A 17,416-nucleotide genomic window follows, 5' to 3' on the forward strand; every position below is an offset into this window, starting at 1 on the left:
CAAATATACAATGCCCTTCCTGAGAGCATTAGAGGTGCTTTAGAGGTAACATTTGTGCTTTCTTGAGGGGTGTTTATGGATACCTCTTTGGAATATGACGTAATTATATATGTAAGTTTAATAAAATGCTATGTTTGGAATTATATTATATTATTTTAGGATTATTAATTATAGTTTTGTTAATTTTGTTAACTATGTGATATTATAGTTGTTAGTTTAAGTTTAAAACTGTTAATTGTGAAATTATTCACTAGCAATTTGCTATTTAATAATTAATAATCTAATATATAATTTGGAAAGAGACTTTGTATATATGTATGTATGTATATAACCTTCGTTCGTTGGTTCGTATTTTTTTTTCGATTCATAGGCGTCGATTCGATTTTTTTCGATTCAATGGATTCGAAGTGCCCGGGGGCAAAGAAGCCGAGGGCGAAGCCGCCTTCGTGCCGAGGGCGAAGCTCTAGAGGGCGCAGTCGCCGGATTCTGGTATACATATAATTTCGAAAGAGACTTACTATATATGTTTGTTTGTTCGTGACAGTCAATTTAATAAAAAAACAAATGAGTATTCAAATAAATTTATATAAAATAAAACTATTCAAATTAATTAAATAAAATGTTTACTATTAGATTAGTCATGTTTAAGCGGTTTACATTACAAAGACCGAACGAAGCCGGGTAATACAGCTAGTTAATAATAAATAAATAAACTATTCAATTCAACGTAATTTAATTAAACTACCCTGTTCGCAGAAGTCGACAAGATGAGAGTGGTCATTTTTTTTGCTCAAAAATAATTTAAACGTCGTACAATTTAATTACGTGGATGTTTTGCGGCCATGCAAGCGTTAAATTGCTCTTGATCCGACGTTCTGCGAAATTTTCCATGTATACCTATCTGTTTGTCGGTCGGCATTAGGTAATTGCTTTTCGTGTTAACTGACATATTATATTTATAAGTATTGCATATAAAACGTCTTGGAAAATTTCTGAACTTTATACACCGTCGTACATGTTCTCGAAATGAAAAAAAGCCGCTTTCTTATCAGCCAAATGGATTTTGCTGAATTGCCTCACCTGCCCCACTCGGTCTCGAGAGGAATCTCACGATAGTATGTGTGTTACAACCATACTCCTTTTAAAATTGAATCAACATCTTTCAAAGCTATATACATTTGTGCTGTTGGGACTTTTCTTCGTTTTTTTGTTAGTGTAGTGTTTTCTTCTCACTAAAGCATCTTTACAATTTATAAATAAACGCATGCATATATAAATACATGTTTGTAAACACGCTATTCAATTATGAAAACTGTTTCCGAAGGAAGAAATTATACCCCTTTTAGTATTGTGAACTGTGACAGTAAAAGGACAAACACGTAGAGATCGACACGCGAGAGAATTTAATGTGAAGGTGAAACGTCACGACGTTAAGGGGTTGACCGGGTGTGCATATGTCCGAGCCGGCCAAAGTGCATATGTCATGCAAATATGAGACTAATTCATCAGTTATCTCCCTGTAAATGATCACTTGTTGATCTTTTGACAATTTTTAAGGAACCGTTTCAACAATGATCAGATAAAATTGACGAACTCTGTTAAGAAACGATCGACTTGGACTCAAAAACATTCAAGTCTAAGCAGCAGTATAAACCGTTTCCACTCGTAATTTTTTTGTGTCCCCAGCTCGTAATTAATTTCGTGCGTTTTTCAGGATTCATACTCAAAATTTAAAATGAAAATAAACTAATAATAAAAATATTTGTTATATTATGCGTATTGTGTAAATATGCATGGTATAATAAATAGCAAAAATAATTAATAGAATATAATACAAGGTATATAAACGAGTTTAAAGTTTTGACGACTCAGTGGCGACATACGAGTGGAACTCAAAATCAGTTTGTCGACTCAGTGGCGACATATGAGTGGAAAGGGTTTTAAAGATTAGCCCGGGATCGAACCCAATAATCTCTTGGTGCTGAACATAAACGCAACTACTGAGCTATACATATTTCTGCCATATGAATTATGAATTTAAGTGCTTAATTTATTAAGAATCCTTCTCTACTAGAATTTCATATGCAAATTTTCAATACGCTTGAATTGCTCTTGTTTTTTTTATATATGTAAAAACCATTTCTTATTTTTATATATTTTTTATGAGTAGGTACGTATATATGTATGTATGTCTGTGTGTGCATTTGGCAGAATCGACATCTTGACCCAAATGTTCAACATCGAAATGAAGTTGTTTTGTTGTTGTGTCTCGCTCGATTTGGCATACATCGTTATCAAGTTTTTCGCATTGGAATTTTCATTTTGAACAACGGTATGGAAAATGTATTTTTTTCCCGTTTGAATGGAAATTGAATTTCACATCGCGTCACTTGCTCGCTTTACTTACTTTCCATCTTGTTTAAATATGGATGAGCGTGGGTTTTCCGCGTTCTTTAAATTGCATTTGAGTAATTTGCATATTTGCACAACATTTTAATATACAAATAATACAACTATTCCCGATAGAAATAGTATTCATTGGCGAATTGATTGATTGTACATTCAAAGGGAGAGTATATTTATTGTACATCACATATGTACATATGTAGTTCGTTCGCTTCAGATTTTATATATGTATGTATTTTACTTGTGAAATATAAATATTTCTCTTTTTATTGAAATGTAAAAAGATTCCAAGAATAAAATTCGATTCGTGTATTACGTTATACATTATATGTACATATAGAATACGAGATGCCCCTGAAAAAATATATTGTCTGGCAATTTCGAATAAACGTCTCGACTACATTAATAATGTTTTAGAAATGTTTCTCTTTCGCAATTCCAATATCAATTTAATGTGATTCAGTCAATATGTACATACATATTTAGAATTCAGACAACAGTTACCTACGTATAGTTTTTATATTTGAATTTTTTATACCTTTAGTATTTAATTGTGTTTATTCCTAATTTGACGTTGTGTTCAATATCGAAAATATCGAATATCTATCGATACGCTTCTCCGAATTCGAATGTGTATTTTTTTCACTCGTGTTACACACCTAATTAGTACATACATACATATGTATGTATGTACATATAACAAATTTCTATAGGCGAATTTTTACATCGTTTTTTTCGCATAGACTGGGGAATATAAGTGTAATATTATCCCATCGGTCGTTACTATGATGACTTTGGATGTCGGTGAAATTCCATTGAATTTGAATATTTTATACCCTGTGCGAGAATTTCATATGTTCTTTTTGGATTTGAAAACCCTTACAAGATCGCTATTATTATTGTATCGATTGCTTTGGACGTACATATTGTATTAGTTATTATGGTTTTAAATTTCAAATTTTATGTTTCATATGTACATATATCAAATCAAACGACGTATCGCTTCTACACATTTTAAATTAAATTACGAACGACATTTGTTTATGTGTGATATTTGCACATTTAAACGCATTACAAACTGTTACAATACACATAATATGACAGACCATTACAATACAAATTGAATTACATGTTACGATACGCATTTTGGCGCTATTTCATTTATTGAACAGTTTTAATACAGGGCTTTCATTTCAAAGTGACCGATTTTCATTTCAAATTGATCCTTTTTCATTTCAAATTGACCCCTAATCAATGTTAATTTGAACTGAAAATGGGTCATTTTGAAATGAAAAAGGATCAATTTGATATGAAAAAGGGTCGATTTGAAATTTTTAAATGATTTTTATTATTACTAAATTATGTTCACAATAGATTTTGTGTCTATTTTAATAGCTACTGATCTACCGATCATTTTCTATTTTAAAATTTTAATTTAATTTTGTTAGTAATCATAGTATTATATTATTCTAATGTTAGTGTACAGCCTAATAGGAAAAAGAGCTCAAAAATATATTTTAAATTCTTATAAATGCTCATAATACATCTAATACATTAATACATAATATTAACTAAAGACTCAAATTTGGATTGAAAAATCTATATAAATATGTATTTATATGTAAGTTGATACTAGACTTTATTTTTAACAAAGAAATCTTTTCTACATACAAATAAGGTTTTACTAAATCGACCATATTTTGTTTAATTAATTCTCTAATGTCATTGATTCGTCGATGGCCTTTAATTTTATTTTTTGATCGTAAAAAGTGCTCGCCTTTTGTGTTTCAACGTCGTGCCGCGTCGCATTCGTTGCATTTTTATGCAGCGTTCGCGTTATTGAGATCGTTTCGGGCTAAGAGCAGCTCTCGTTGATTGCATTTTCCGGGAAAACTGCTATTGTTGACCTCACACACCATTCCAACGGAAGGCATTTGCGAAAGTCCTTCCGACACGACGCTAATGAAATTTTTCGTAGGATTTTCGACATAATTCACATATTTGTGATACACGATGTGATATTAAATTTCATTTATACAATCGGATGATATTAATTCGTAAGTTGAGTATTAAGATTTGTGGGGCTCTTTATTCTCCGAGGTTGTTACTTTGAATGTAATGAAACTTTCCTCTCGCTCTCTCTCTCTCTCTCTCTCTGTCTTTCCATGTCGCTCTTTTGGCTAAAACGCCCGAAGAAATGTCAGCCTAATTGAATTTCTCAAGATCACCGTCGAATAACTCTAACGTTACGTATCTTCTTCCTCCCCCGCACAAAACAGAGTATTTCATTATAAAGTTGCTCGCTTCTTTTTTCGGTTGTTGTTTGGACTTGGTGCGCATTTGCGGCCTCACATAGTAATGTTTCTCCACTATGTACGTACATATGTACTACATCTTCAATATATCAGTTCAAGTTTATGTATTCATAAACTTAGTATCAGTTGTCAATGCCAACATCTAGATAAATTGATTATGGTCCTTACATATGTACATAAACCATCATCATTTCAAGAGTTCAGTTCCAGTTTAGGGCTTGAACTGAATACTAGTAAATGTGCCATTATGAGTTATGGACGTGCGAATTCGCTCTATTGTCACGGATATTCCATTGGATCCGTATTGTTGAAGCGTGTGGAATCTATGGTCGACTTGGGTATCACTTTTGATCCTCAATTCACCTTTCACAACCACATCAAGACAGTCGCTGACGTTTCCTTTCGTCGACTTGGATTTGTCTTGAGATATGCTAGATTATTCTCCAACCCCTTGTCTTCTCGCTTGCTTTTCAACTCGCTTGTTAGAAGTAAGCTAGAGTATTATGCAATTGTGTGGAATCCGCATGAAGCAAACTACTCTCTTAATATCGAGTGCAATAAAAGTGCAAAAAGCATTTCTTCGTTTTCTTTATAAGAAAGAGTATGGGTACTACCCATATCTCTATCCTACTCCTTTCCTTTTGGGCATGCTTGGGCATAATTCCCTTGAACTTCGGAGAAACTTCTCGTTAATTCGTTTCGTTCTCCAGCTATTGCGTGGTAATACGTCATGCCCGTTGTTGCTGGAACAGTTGGGACTTTATGTCCCTAATAATTATGTGCGTGGTAGACATCATCATTTGATGGTTGTACCTGCTGCTCGCACACTTCTTTTTCGAATGGCTCCTATTCCAATAGCTATTCGACTTCTCAATGAAATCGTTGCTGCTGTCCCTGAATGTGATATTTTCCACCTTGGGGAGCGTAGATTATCGGATATTATTTTAACATATTTATCTGGTAACCTGCGCTCATCATTACTTTCTTAATTTGAATGTGATGTATGAGTGGAATCTTAATCTACTCTCTGCCATTTGGGCCTCGCTGTGATTTTATTTTTTATTCATATTTTGTTTTATTTTATTTTACTTTTTCTTTCTCCTTTGTACATTTTTATATACTATTTTAATTTTGTTCAGTGTAAACAAAGAATGGGATTTATGGATTTATTTTTATATTTTTGATTTTTACACTTTTGTTATTTTTTTTTTTTTCCTCTCTGAATGATGTATTATTTTCCTTTTGTTACTTTTTTTTTATTATTTTATTTTACCATGTTTTCTGCTTTTGCTTTTTTCCTTTATTTTCAGTTTACTTGTTTTTATATCATGTTTTTATATATTTTTCAATTGTAGGCCATTGTGGCGCATTAGGTTCTTCTTGTAATGCCACAATGGTCCAAAACTATTAAATAAATAAATAAATCATTTGATGGTTGTACCTCTTGCTCGCACAGTTCATTGTCAAATGGCTTCTATTCCAAGAGCTATATGGCTCCTATTCCAAGCTATCCGACTTCTATCGGAGATTATTTTAACTTATTTGTCTGGTGACTCTGGTAGCTCATAATTATGTTCACAATTGAATGTGACGTATGATTTTGATCTTCTCTCTTCCATTTGGGATACGCAGGGATGTTTTGCATTTGTAGCTGGTTCTTATATGTACATATATTGGTGATAGCTGTAGATGCAAGCCATTCCCTACTTTTTACTTATTAATTGATATTTTTTACTTTATCTGCTATTATTATATGTAATGCTGTAGTTTTGTCGATTATATACAAATGTATGTATATTTGTCTATGCACATGTATGTGTATATATTTTTACTTTTACTATTTTTTCGACCGATGTGGCGCATTAGGGACTCCAATGCCAATGATGGTTCAAACTTAAACTTAAACAAATAAATAAAATACATTTCACATTGTCCATTGAGAATTGTAGCTGGAAAATCAACGGTTCTTTCATAACATTTTCTTTTTACCAGGTACTAGGGATTGCAATTTACCGTCAATTTTCATAAACCGGTAAACAGTAAATGGTTTTTTTCGTAGACTAGATGTGGATACTATTCCTAAAAACGCTAGCCTAGATTGAATCGTAAATAATTAAAAATTAATCTCAAGTAAATAATGTCATATATGTAAATGTATAGAGGTTAATTCGTAATAAATATATATATATATATTTTTTTAACTTGAAAGTTTCGATCATAATTGAAACAACCGTCTCATCACATTTATTACCATTCGGTTGGTCTGTGTTGCCAGTGAATTTATCAATTTGAAATAGCCACATTTAATACTGAAAATAAACAAATTCCTGACAACCTAATCCAAAATACGACATTTGCATCGATTAATGTAATATTATGCAATTATATGCCTGATAATTATTTAATTCGCGATAAAATAGATTGAAAATATACCAATGGTGAAATTTTGTCGATTTACCAGTCAACCGGTATACCGGTATTGCAATCCTCAGTTGGTACCCATATTTAAGGACAGATACTTTTTGGAATGTATTTTTTTTTTTAAATTATTTATAATACGAACTTATCCTTACACTTTTACTCTGCCTTTCAATTTTCGTTTGGTTATAGAGAATTTTAATGAATGGATATAAAAATATCCCTCGAGATGTGTATCATTATTCATGTGAAGTAGAGTGATTGTCTTTTTCGAAAAGGTCGCAATCGATCGTGCGTATGTTCAACGTGATATCACAATAGACTTACATTTGAATACACTGCCGAAGAGTTGACCTTTAATTTTTATTTTAATCCAAGAAAAAAAAAACAAATCTTATCGCATCCAATCGCTATCTATACATTCAAGTATTTATAGCGAGTCGCAATGTTTACATTATTGTTATCAATTTATTAACAGGGCGTGGGAAAGTGACGGTATCAATATAATTTCAGCGATACCTGATTATATTAGTCCAACGGTTCAAAATGTCAACCCCATTCACGAATAATCGAATTTGTTTACACACACACACACAAGCTTGTGGTACGTAAGTGTTTCAATAATAATGTAACCGATAATGACGTAACGGTCCATTAGCGGCGCGTTGACCTGGCGACTCACCTGCCCACCAGAGATGGACTCATTATCGACACGAACTCGATCCTAAAGGGCGCATGTCCACTAAACGATATGTAAATTTTTCAGAAGCTGAACACGAATGGATCCCCCGGGCTGGATCCTGCAGGGACCACCAAGAGGTCAGCTCGTCTCCGAAACAAGAACATCGCTAGTGGTGAGTACTTTTTTTTATTTCTTTCTCATTTTTATGGCTCGTACAAGATCACGTGTTGGCGAATTAGTGTTTCATTGGACTTGTCTTCATTGTATAAAAAATCACCATAATTAAACTGATCAAACGTAATTTTTAGTTTTGAAGGTGTCCGAACTTTTTGTCGGTGGCATTTTTCTGCCGGATTTTTCGTACAAAAATATATTATTTATTTATTTATTTTATTACATTTTATACCAGAAAGGCCTTACAGGTAAACCCCAATGCGCCTTCCTGGCCAATTACAAACAATGCAGCATTTTTTATTACACAAGTCGCTGAATTACGAGACACTGAAAACTCGCAAATTAACGAGACATCTATGAATTGTACATAAATTTTATTGTACATTAATCATACTCAAATAGTGGTGACATAGTAGGTAGAAAGGTTTTTAGCCAATTTAATCGGGAACCGTTTCAACAATGAAATCAGAGAAATTGGCGAACTCTGGTAGGAAACAAACGACTTGGAGTCACAAATATCAAGGTCTGACCAACAGCACTACAGATATACTCAGAAAAATTCTTTATAAGTTATACACATGTGTGTATAACTTAACAATTCCATTTTTATTACTTTATCTATGTACATAGTAACAATATATGAAGTTTTGTGATCATGCGAAAATTCGAACCCGAGATTTTGAGTGATTTGAACTCAGCATCGATCACTGGTTACGTTTTTATGATCTAGAAAAAATGTGTGTTTGTTGGTGTATTTTGGGGATTTTTTGAACACCGTTAGTCCTATCTAACTGAGACTTATTAATACTGAAATTCTTATTGATACTACTTAATTTTTTTTCAAATTTTTAAGTTGACCGGAAATGGTACTTCTCTTTATAAGTGCCCTTTTTATTTAAGTTTTTGAATTCAATTATTTCCTAAACCGCTAACTGAATTTTTTTTACATATACTTATAATAGAGATTATAAATTTTATACCCAAATATTTTTACCTCAACCAAAAGTAGTACTTTTACTCTATAGAATCGAGGCTTTTTATGTTTTTCTCAGAAACCTTTTGATTTATTGAACTGAAATTTCATATCTAGAAGTTTAAGTTTAATAAAATTTCGTTAAGCATCCGTCAACCGGAAGTGGCAGCTTACTCTTGTTTTGTTTTTGATCAGTTTTGTGTTGTATGTATGTATATGTAGGTAAATACTTGTCCCACATCCCCATAAAAAGCTCATACATACATGCTTAAATTCAATTATGTTGTCATAATTTTATAATATTTAATATTATAATATATAATACTAATTGTATTTATTTTATAATAATATATGTATGTAAGTCTAGTTTATTTAAAAAGAAAAGGTTGAATTAAATCTTCGATATGTACGTAAATGTCAAGGTGCTAAACTTGAATGTAATTTCAAAATGAGTTTTTTTGTCAATACGTCTTTCCAAGATTCGATTATTTTTTTGAAAAATTATCTTGCAATCGCATATTTCTATCGACTAGCAAGTAGTTTAGGTATAAAACTCGGCCTGAATATTATTTTTTGTAACGTAAAATGAATAACGTCGAGTGTTATTAAAAATTGCTTGCGGCGAAAGGTCAGCCGGTGATATGTTCGCCGATGAAAAGTTCGGACTCCTTCAAATTTAATTGACGAACAAAAAATGATTCTTAATCAGATAATTTTAAGGTAATTTATTCATATATGTATTACGATTCTCATTGTGATGCAACTGAAATTCTACGTCTGTAAAATTCTGGAATTTTACACTTATATTATATAAGTTCGCATATACACACACACATATACATACATACATATGTATGTGTGTACATATATTATACATATGTATATACTTAGTGTGTCAGTACATAGTACATATGTAAACTTCCGGCTGGTTATATGTATACGCACGGATGGTTCTAGAACCCGAGTAGGTACTACATACATATATTATTATATTTTAGAGCACTACTACTGCGGTCGTTTCACGTTCACGTTGCACGAGAAGCCCGTATACGTACCCCCGTTTCGGTTATAAAGACACTTTTACTATCAATTGTGAAATACGACGTCGGTGTTTTATTACCGGTCATTCGTTTCCCGCTCTTTTCCTCTCTTCTTCTTTTTCTTTTTGCCTTCGATCTTCCTCCTTTGACACGTCGGAAAAGTGTCCGCAGTACCTGTACCTTCTCAAAGTCGGTGAAATTGAAAAGTTTCGTGTTTCACCGTCTCGGGACAATCAAAATATATTTGACACGTCGAGCATTCCTTGGGTGTAGAATTCAAGTTGAAATATTATATATATTAAAAATATATTTACTATAGTCTTGTGTATTATATATATATTTTTTTGGGTCGGGTTCGAGTCGTAAAGAAAAAAAATTTGGGATATTATAGGACTTTCTTGCGAAGTACTAAAAAAGATATTATTAGTTGTGAATAGCGACGATGCTTTTTCGAAACTTGCAAACGGGATGATTATGCTTCTACCGCAATCTGCTGATATGTGGCTGAATGGGATCGTTGTAACAATATCGAAACCATTAGAAAGGTTTTTGATGTGTAAACTTCTATAGTTTCGATAGAGCAAATTCGTACAGGAAGTATTTACGTTACGATTTTTACGTATTTACGTCAAGATGGAACAATTTTGCCAGTCGATACCAAACTGACTGTTTTGAAAAGTTTGATAAATTAAATGGCTTTTTTGTACTTGTCAAAATGTCAAAAATATGTGTGTATGTATGTACATGCTAGTGTTATGCCCGATGAAATATCATCGCATGGGTTGTGGCATATTAATCTATTAATTAAAAAAAAATTAAAAAATGTGTCGGTCCTGTGTTCTATCCGCAAGCGGTCGTTTTTTTTTTTCAAATTCCTTTTAAATGTATTTAATTTAATATTTATATTTGTATTGTTTATATTATAATTGTTTAGTATGAAACAAATGGTAAAATCACCTACCTAACTACATACATAAAAACAATATGAAACACCAATAGAAAAATTAATTAATTAATTAATTACTTAAATAAATTTTCAATAGATGGCGCTAAATGCTCGGAGACTTATTGCCCTAGAGGAAACATTGGCAGCAAACAGTACATATATATATAGAAGTTTTTTTGTCAATCTGTTATTATGTTCGTATTATTTCGTTTTAGCTGTGTCGAATCGAAACGACTATTATAGTTCGGCAAACCTTATCGCACACAGAATATCGATAGTATCTATATATTATTTAAAATTTTCTACATTTACAGCCAACACTTATTTATTTAAGGTCAGGTTAGGTTAGGTTAAGTTAGGGTTGTATTTATTTAAGATTAGTTTTTTAGGGTTGGTAGTACGCTGTAATTCGAATTCGTACGTTATAATTCGAATTAAAAATTCACTGAAATTAAGAAGTGAATTTGTGATTTTTTTGTTACATCCATACCATTTTGTGAAATTATAATTTCACTGTAACATACATATGTACATATATACATAATATGGAAGTGTTACTACGGCAAATAAGTTGAGAAACACTGACTAAAAGTAGATCATTCTCGGGTCCGTATATGTGTTTTGTTTATTGCATTATGCGAGAGTGGAGCGCATGCGCGGATGCACCTTGAACCTTGACTCGAGTCAATAATGCATTTTCTGCGTCAGGTGCGACCTTACCTTACCTTATCCACCTACTAGATACTATCCAAGGATTCGAAACCGTCGCCAGTTTCCTTAACGACTTTGCAAGGCTTCATATTTTATTATACAATTCGCTCTCCCCTTCCACCCTCCCCCTCCCCATTGCGCCGTGGCAGGGCTTTTCTGCATTTCCCAAGGGATGGTTTTCCCGCGCGCACTAGATCCCGCTTATAGTTTACCACTATCCTCTTTCGATATTACCTCGGTATGAAGTATTGGAGCCCTAGATAAACATTTATCCTGCTATTCCTCTGTATTTTAATTTCTTCGCCCCGAAGGATGTGGCATTGTCTTTGATCTCGCTTTTACTTTGCATTCAGGTATGTGTGATATAGATACTATCTAGCGATGCTGGCGTGGTTTGTTTAATGTTTAATTGAAATGCAAATGGGATTTTGTCAGGTGCAATTAATTCATTTCGCTTCACTAACGAGATCTCTGAGCGTGCTTTAATTATGCATTGTATCCATTATTAACTGGTTGCTGTTGAATATCTATAATATAACCAATATGCATATGTATCATGAAGTATGATATTGTTGTTCACGGTATAATAGCGAATAGTGATTTGAGAGCGTTGCATTTTAGTCATATATACATATGTGTAGTAGTTGAGTCGTTTGATATTGCTGTAATAATATATTGCATGTATTAATATGTTGATTGAAATTTACACATGTGTATATAGGTATACGATTATTTATATTATAAATCTTTTGAAATATTATCGAATAGTGGTCCGAATGTTTAGCGTTATTACGTTTTTTTATATTAAATCTTTGTTATCCCAAAGTATGTATGCATTTTGGTTTAAAGAATTGTTTGACAAATAAATAAGTAATTTGTTTCTTGTTGGGTCTGTTGTAGCGTCTCATTTGTATGCTGACAAATCTACGTCAATTGTATGTAAGCCTCGGAACAGTCATTAATTTCACACTTTGTTGTCTAATTGAGTGAGAGGATGCAAAGAAAGTATATACTCGAATTTGAATTCGGACTCGAAAAGGTTAAAATTCGATTTCTTAATCTATAGAGTACCTCTTGAAAAGTAATCTTTTTTTGTACATATATACATAATAGCTAATTGTATTGTATATGTATTTGGATCGAGAACGTTTTTCTTTTTGTGGTAGACTCGGGAATCCATTTAGTATCCTTTGGCTGCAAACTGCCTAACTCAATTAAAATCAAGAGCGAAATTGGTCGAAATTCGAGGTTTCGCTAATTTGAAATTGAAAGCAGTATCTTCATCGTATGTACATACATATAGTAGGTTAAATCAAATTAAGCAAGACGGATTCCTGGAATATTTCCGACCACCGCTACGTATTTGTATACTCGCAGGTATACTCAACATTAATAATAAATCGGCGAAAAGTATCCAAACGTGTGTACGCACATATGTACACACATTGCTCGTTTCGATAGTAATTTACGTGTCAGAACGAGTTCATTCGTTTCTCTCCGGTTACACGAACTAGCTGCTGAATTATTCAAAGATTTCGAATGTGTGGCCGGAGCGATCGTGGGGGAATTTCGAACCACCCTGTATACTACATATGTATGTAGGTAGTGATGGTGTGGTCTGACGTATATACAATTTTGATCTGACCATTCGTCTGTGACCCGATTTTAATCGAGCCATTCTCGAAGGACTCGATCTTGCGTTGAATGCACTTTCTGTATCGAAAATTAGATTCGCCCAGATCGCGGCTTATAGTCTTCAGATTGATCGTTGAGGCGGGTTACAATGGTGGGTCAGTTGAAGCTACCTTTTCCTTTTGATTCCGCCATAAAAGTGCATTTCGAAAGTGTTCGCGCGGTGCATTTAATATACGATGTTCTCTAAGAGTGTGCTCTATTCATGCTGGAAGGGGGGTGGGGGGGGGGGTTTGATGCGGTTTTCTTTCCGCTCCGGAGCGCAATATCCAGATATAGAGGACGTGTTCGGAATTGACTCAATTATCCATGGCGTGATCTAGATTTCTCCCGAGAATTCCCGTCCCATAGTTGTTTATTCTTTGGCCCCCTGTATATGTATAATATATCCGACAAATATGTATTTATATACTTTCGATATGATAGTAACTCACTCGTGTTACAATATAATATAATTAACACATTGTATGCGGTAAACGGAGATAAGTATTTAGCGTCTCGTTGCTTGACAGAGGGAGACTGTGATCTCCGTTTGTATCCATGCTCTCCGACTGTGATTTCCGTGGACAGGGGTAGGTAACTAACCTTTTATTGTTTTTAAAGTGAGAAAAAAGTTTAAAAATATTCCAATTCTCTTAACCCTTCAAGTGCTGACGTCTTTTCTGCTGAAAATTCCGCCTACATTTCCAACTAGAATTATTTAGAAATCCAATAGAAAGCAGGTATAAAAATTGTAGCTAATCCAAACAAACCCTAGATAACTACCGCCGAGAATTTTTAGGTTGGTAAATGTGTGTTTAGAGCAGAGAAATGTTATAATAATAGAAGCGCCCTTACGAATAAATAAATTGTTTCAATATTAACGGCAAGGGGCAATTTCGATTGATCCGCAAGGAGTGTTAATATCTGGATGTTTGAGTGGATCAAATTGGTAGTAGTTTTTTAAAGGTCGAAATTTGAGTCTTCGATGGATTTCGTATTTTGTGGTATACATTCATACATATATAAATTTGCCTTGAAAGGAAAAACCTAAATTATCCCAGGATCTACAAACTTAAAATTCGATACAAATTCAAAAATGTGAATAAAACGAATACAAATTGAAAGTTGGGCCAAATTCTACTTTCAACGACCGAATGCATACTTTTTTGCACTGCGCATGTTTTTAGGATGTAAATTTGAATCTTCTGCGAGAAAGGAAACGGAAAATGTATGTTTGGATAACGTGGAGCAATTGTGTTCACGTGGAGTTTTACGAGTGTTATATGTATGTATGTACATATGTATTATGCAGTATGTGTACATACATAGGTAGGACACGTATGTTTAGATTTATTTTTCGGTTTGTTGTTTTTAATATCGTACAGCGTCGAGGCGGCGTTTGTACTTTATGTGAAAGTTTAGCTCAATTTCGTTCTCCCGCTGGAAAATTCTGAAATAATAAAAAATAAAAGGAACCCGTCATATTTTGTATAATGAACTACGTGCTGGGCTTTCAAGTTTTCCTTTTTAGGGCTCGTTAGCCCGGCGACTCGATCGCTTTCCTTCCCGCTCCAAATAATAAAATTCGTATTTTACCCCACCTTTTTTGTGTGGAACATGGCAGGTGAGCATACGCTCTCGTTCTCGTTCCCGTTCCCGTTTGAATGCGAGTCGTTTAACCTCTTCGTAGCGGTCGGTGCTTATGTACGGTTGGATCGGTCGGAATACTGGTGTCGATTATATTTTTGTGGTTAGATTCCGAAAGGTGCTAAGTGGTTGGTTTTATTTATTTTTTGGGGTGGAAGTTTACAATGTTGTACACTAGTGGTTTTACCCGGCTTCGCTCGGTATTTATTTATTTATTTATTTATAATAAGAATAACAATAAAATGATCAGTGTGACCTGACAGGTTGCCCCAAAGCGTCACACCAGTATTACAAAACAAAAGAAAGAAAATAACAAAATAAAAACAATAAAAATTTCAATCATCTATCTCAGCCTATCATCTAACGCCAGCAGCATAGCTCGGACGTTAAGCTTCTGCTTACCGTCAAGAAGGTGCCGGGTTCTATCCCTGAATGAAAATGAATTTTTCAGAGTATGCTGTTGGTCAGACCTGGATTTGTGACTCCAGGTTGATCGTTTCCTATCAGAGTTTGCCAGTTTTCTCTGATTTCATTGTTGAAACGGTTCCAGGAAAAAAAAATTGGCTAAAAATCCTTCCTACCTACTATGTCACCACTATTTGAAATTTGATTGACGTACAATTCATTAGATGTCTCGTTAATTTGCGAGTTTTTTCAGTGTCTCGCAATTCAACGACTTATAATAAAAATGCTGCATTTGTATTTGTAATTGGCCAGGAAGGCGCATTGGGATTTACCTGTAAGGCCTTCCTGGTATATATGTAAAAAAAAAAAAAAAAAAAAAAATTTAAATAGTCTCGTGTTGAGTCTCAAGAAACTAACCAGCTCATCAACATGACAATTGAACAGGTCCAAATGCCTATCAATCACATTAAGGAACCGGATAGCCTTTACAAGAGACGAGTTATTGAAAGCAGACGTTTTCGCAGGAATAGGTTGGAAAAGTAAATGATGACGCAAAGCTCTACCGCATTCAGGCGCCGAAAATTTAAATTCCAATAAAATCGAAGGATTGTCGATTCTTCCCTTTAATACTCCAAAGAAATATTTGGAAATGGCAATAATTCTTCTCGAAGATAGTGAGTCAAAGCCTAGCATACCTTGTACAAAGGCAGTGGGAAATAAATAGGGGTAATATTTATATTTCTTCATATAAAGGCATGTAAGAAATTGTTTTTGAACTCTTTCTATCAAGAGAGAGAATTTAATTTCAGTGGGACTCCAAATTACAGACCCAAACTCCAATATGCTCCGGACAAGCGAACAATAAAGTAATACCATTATACTTGGATCTTGGAAGTAGTGAGAATTGCGCAAAACGAATCCAAACATTTTGGTAGCCCTACAGCACATATCAGAAATATTTGTAACATAAACAGCTTAAACATGGCAAAACAATCTAATAGTAAACATTCATTTGTTTTTTTATTAAATTTATTTGAATTGAAAATAAAAATCAATGATATCGAAATCGTCGTTAATGTATAGTATAATTAGTAATATTTATAATATACATATGTACATTGATTGTAAAGAAAATGCATGAATACAAAAATTTAACTATCTAAATAATAATTTTTGACTTTGAATGTTGAATGACTTTTGAAGTAATACTGAATATTATTTTGAAAATATGTATTATACTAAAAATGAACTTTATTTATCTATCCTGCAAGCCGCTGGTGTTCCGGTCCCTTGCTTTATATGGCTAGAAATTGCTGCAAAATGCTTCTTCAGACGTACAATAAAAAACTTGAAAACCGATATCTGATGATCTTGAGAAGTTCAATATGCAGTAAAGACATAGCTTTACATTTTACCGTTTTCACCGATAGTAAATAAAAATAAATAAATGTAGTCAAAATGTGTCGAAAACAGGGGCCAATAAATCGGCCCCTGGAATTCTTGGTATATACCAATGGGGCCGATAAATCGGCCCCGTGGGATTAAAAAGGCTAAATTAAAAAAAGAGAGCATGTATGTAGATTACCTTGTTTAATGACAATGTTAATATTTCATCCTGTAACATTTGGACAAAATCGAGTGGGGTCAGGATGACCCAATCTACGCGAAATTTTGACCTTTGAATATGAACAAATGAATTGCGGCCTACGCTCTATATATACATACATACATATATGTTATTATCTTTTTTAGAAGATATACGAGTGGGCGTTTTAGGGTTGCGCGAATTCACCTACGCTATTGAACTTCAGCTCAGTACGTATTTCAATATTAATTTCGGTACGCGTCGAAATATGGAAACGAGACTCGTCTTTTGACATTCGCCAATTATTCACGTGCTTTTAGGGGTTTAGTTACGTGCGCAAAAAATAGTTTGTATTCGCACAATGGAAATGAATCAACGTGTACGGCTTTTTTATATTTCATCTGCTTTGAAATTATTCGCAGCGCAAAAAAATCGTATTT

The 17,416-nt window shown here is 33.5% G+C and overlaps 1 protein-coding gene across 1 annotated transcript in view; it reads left to right on the forward strand.

The window, feature by feature from the left end:
* LOC143914929 (uncharacterized) overlaps positions 1 to 17,416 on the forward strand; it is a 218,411-nt gene that overhangs the window by 60,553 nt on the left and 140,442 nt on the right. Inside the window, exon 4 of the mRNA XM_077435339.1 lies at positions 7,906 to 7,993. Within this exon, the coding sequence (XP_077291465.1) occupies positions 7,906 to 7,993 (88 nt within the window). The remainder of the gene's footprint in view (positions 1 to 7,905; positions 7,994 to 17,416) is intronic.

The sequence above is a fragment of the Arctopsyche grandis genome, chromosome 7 (genome assembly GCF_051622035.1).
Source record: "Arctopsyche grandis isolate Sample6627 chromosome 7, ASM5162203v2, whole genome shotgun sequence".
NCBI lineage: Eukaryota > Metazoa > Arthropoda > Insecta > Trichoptera > Hydropsychidae > Arctopsyche > Arctopsyche grandis.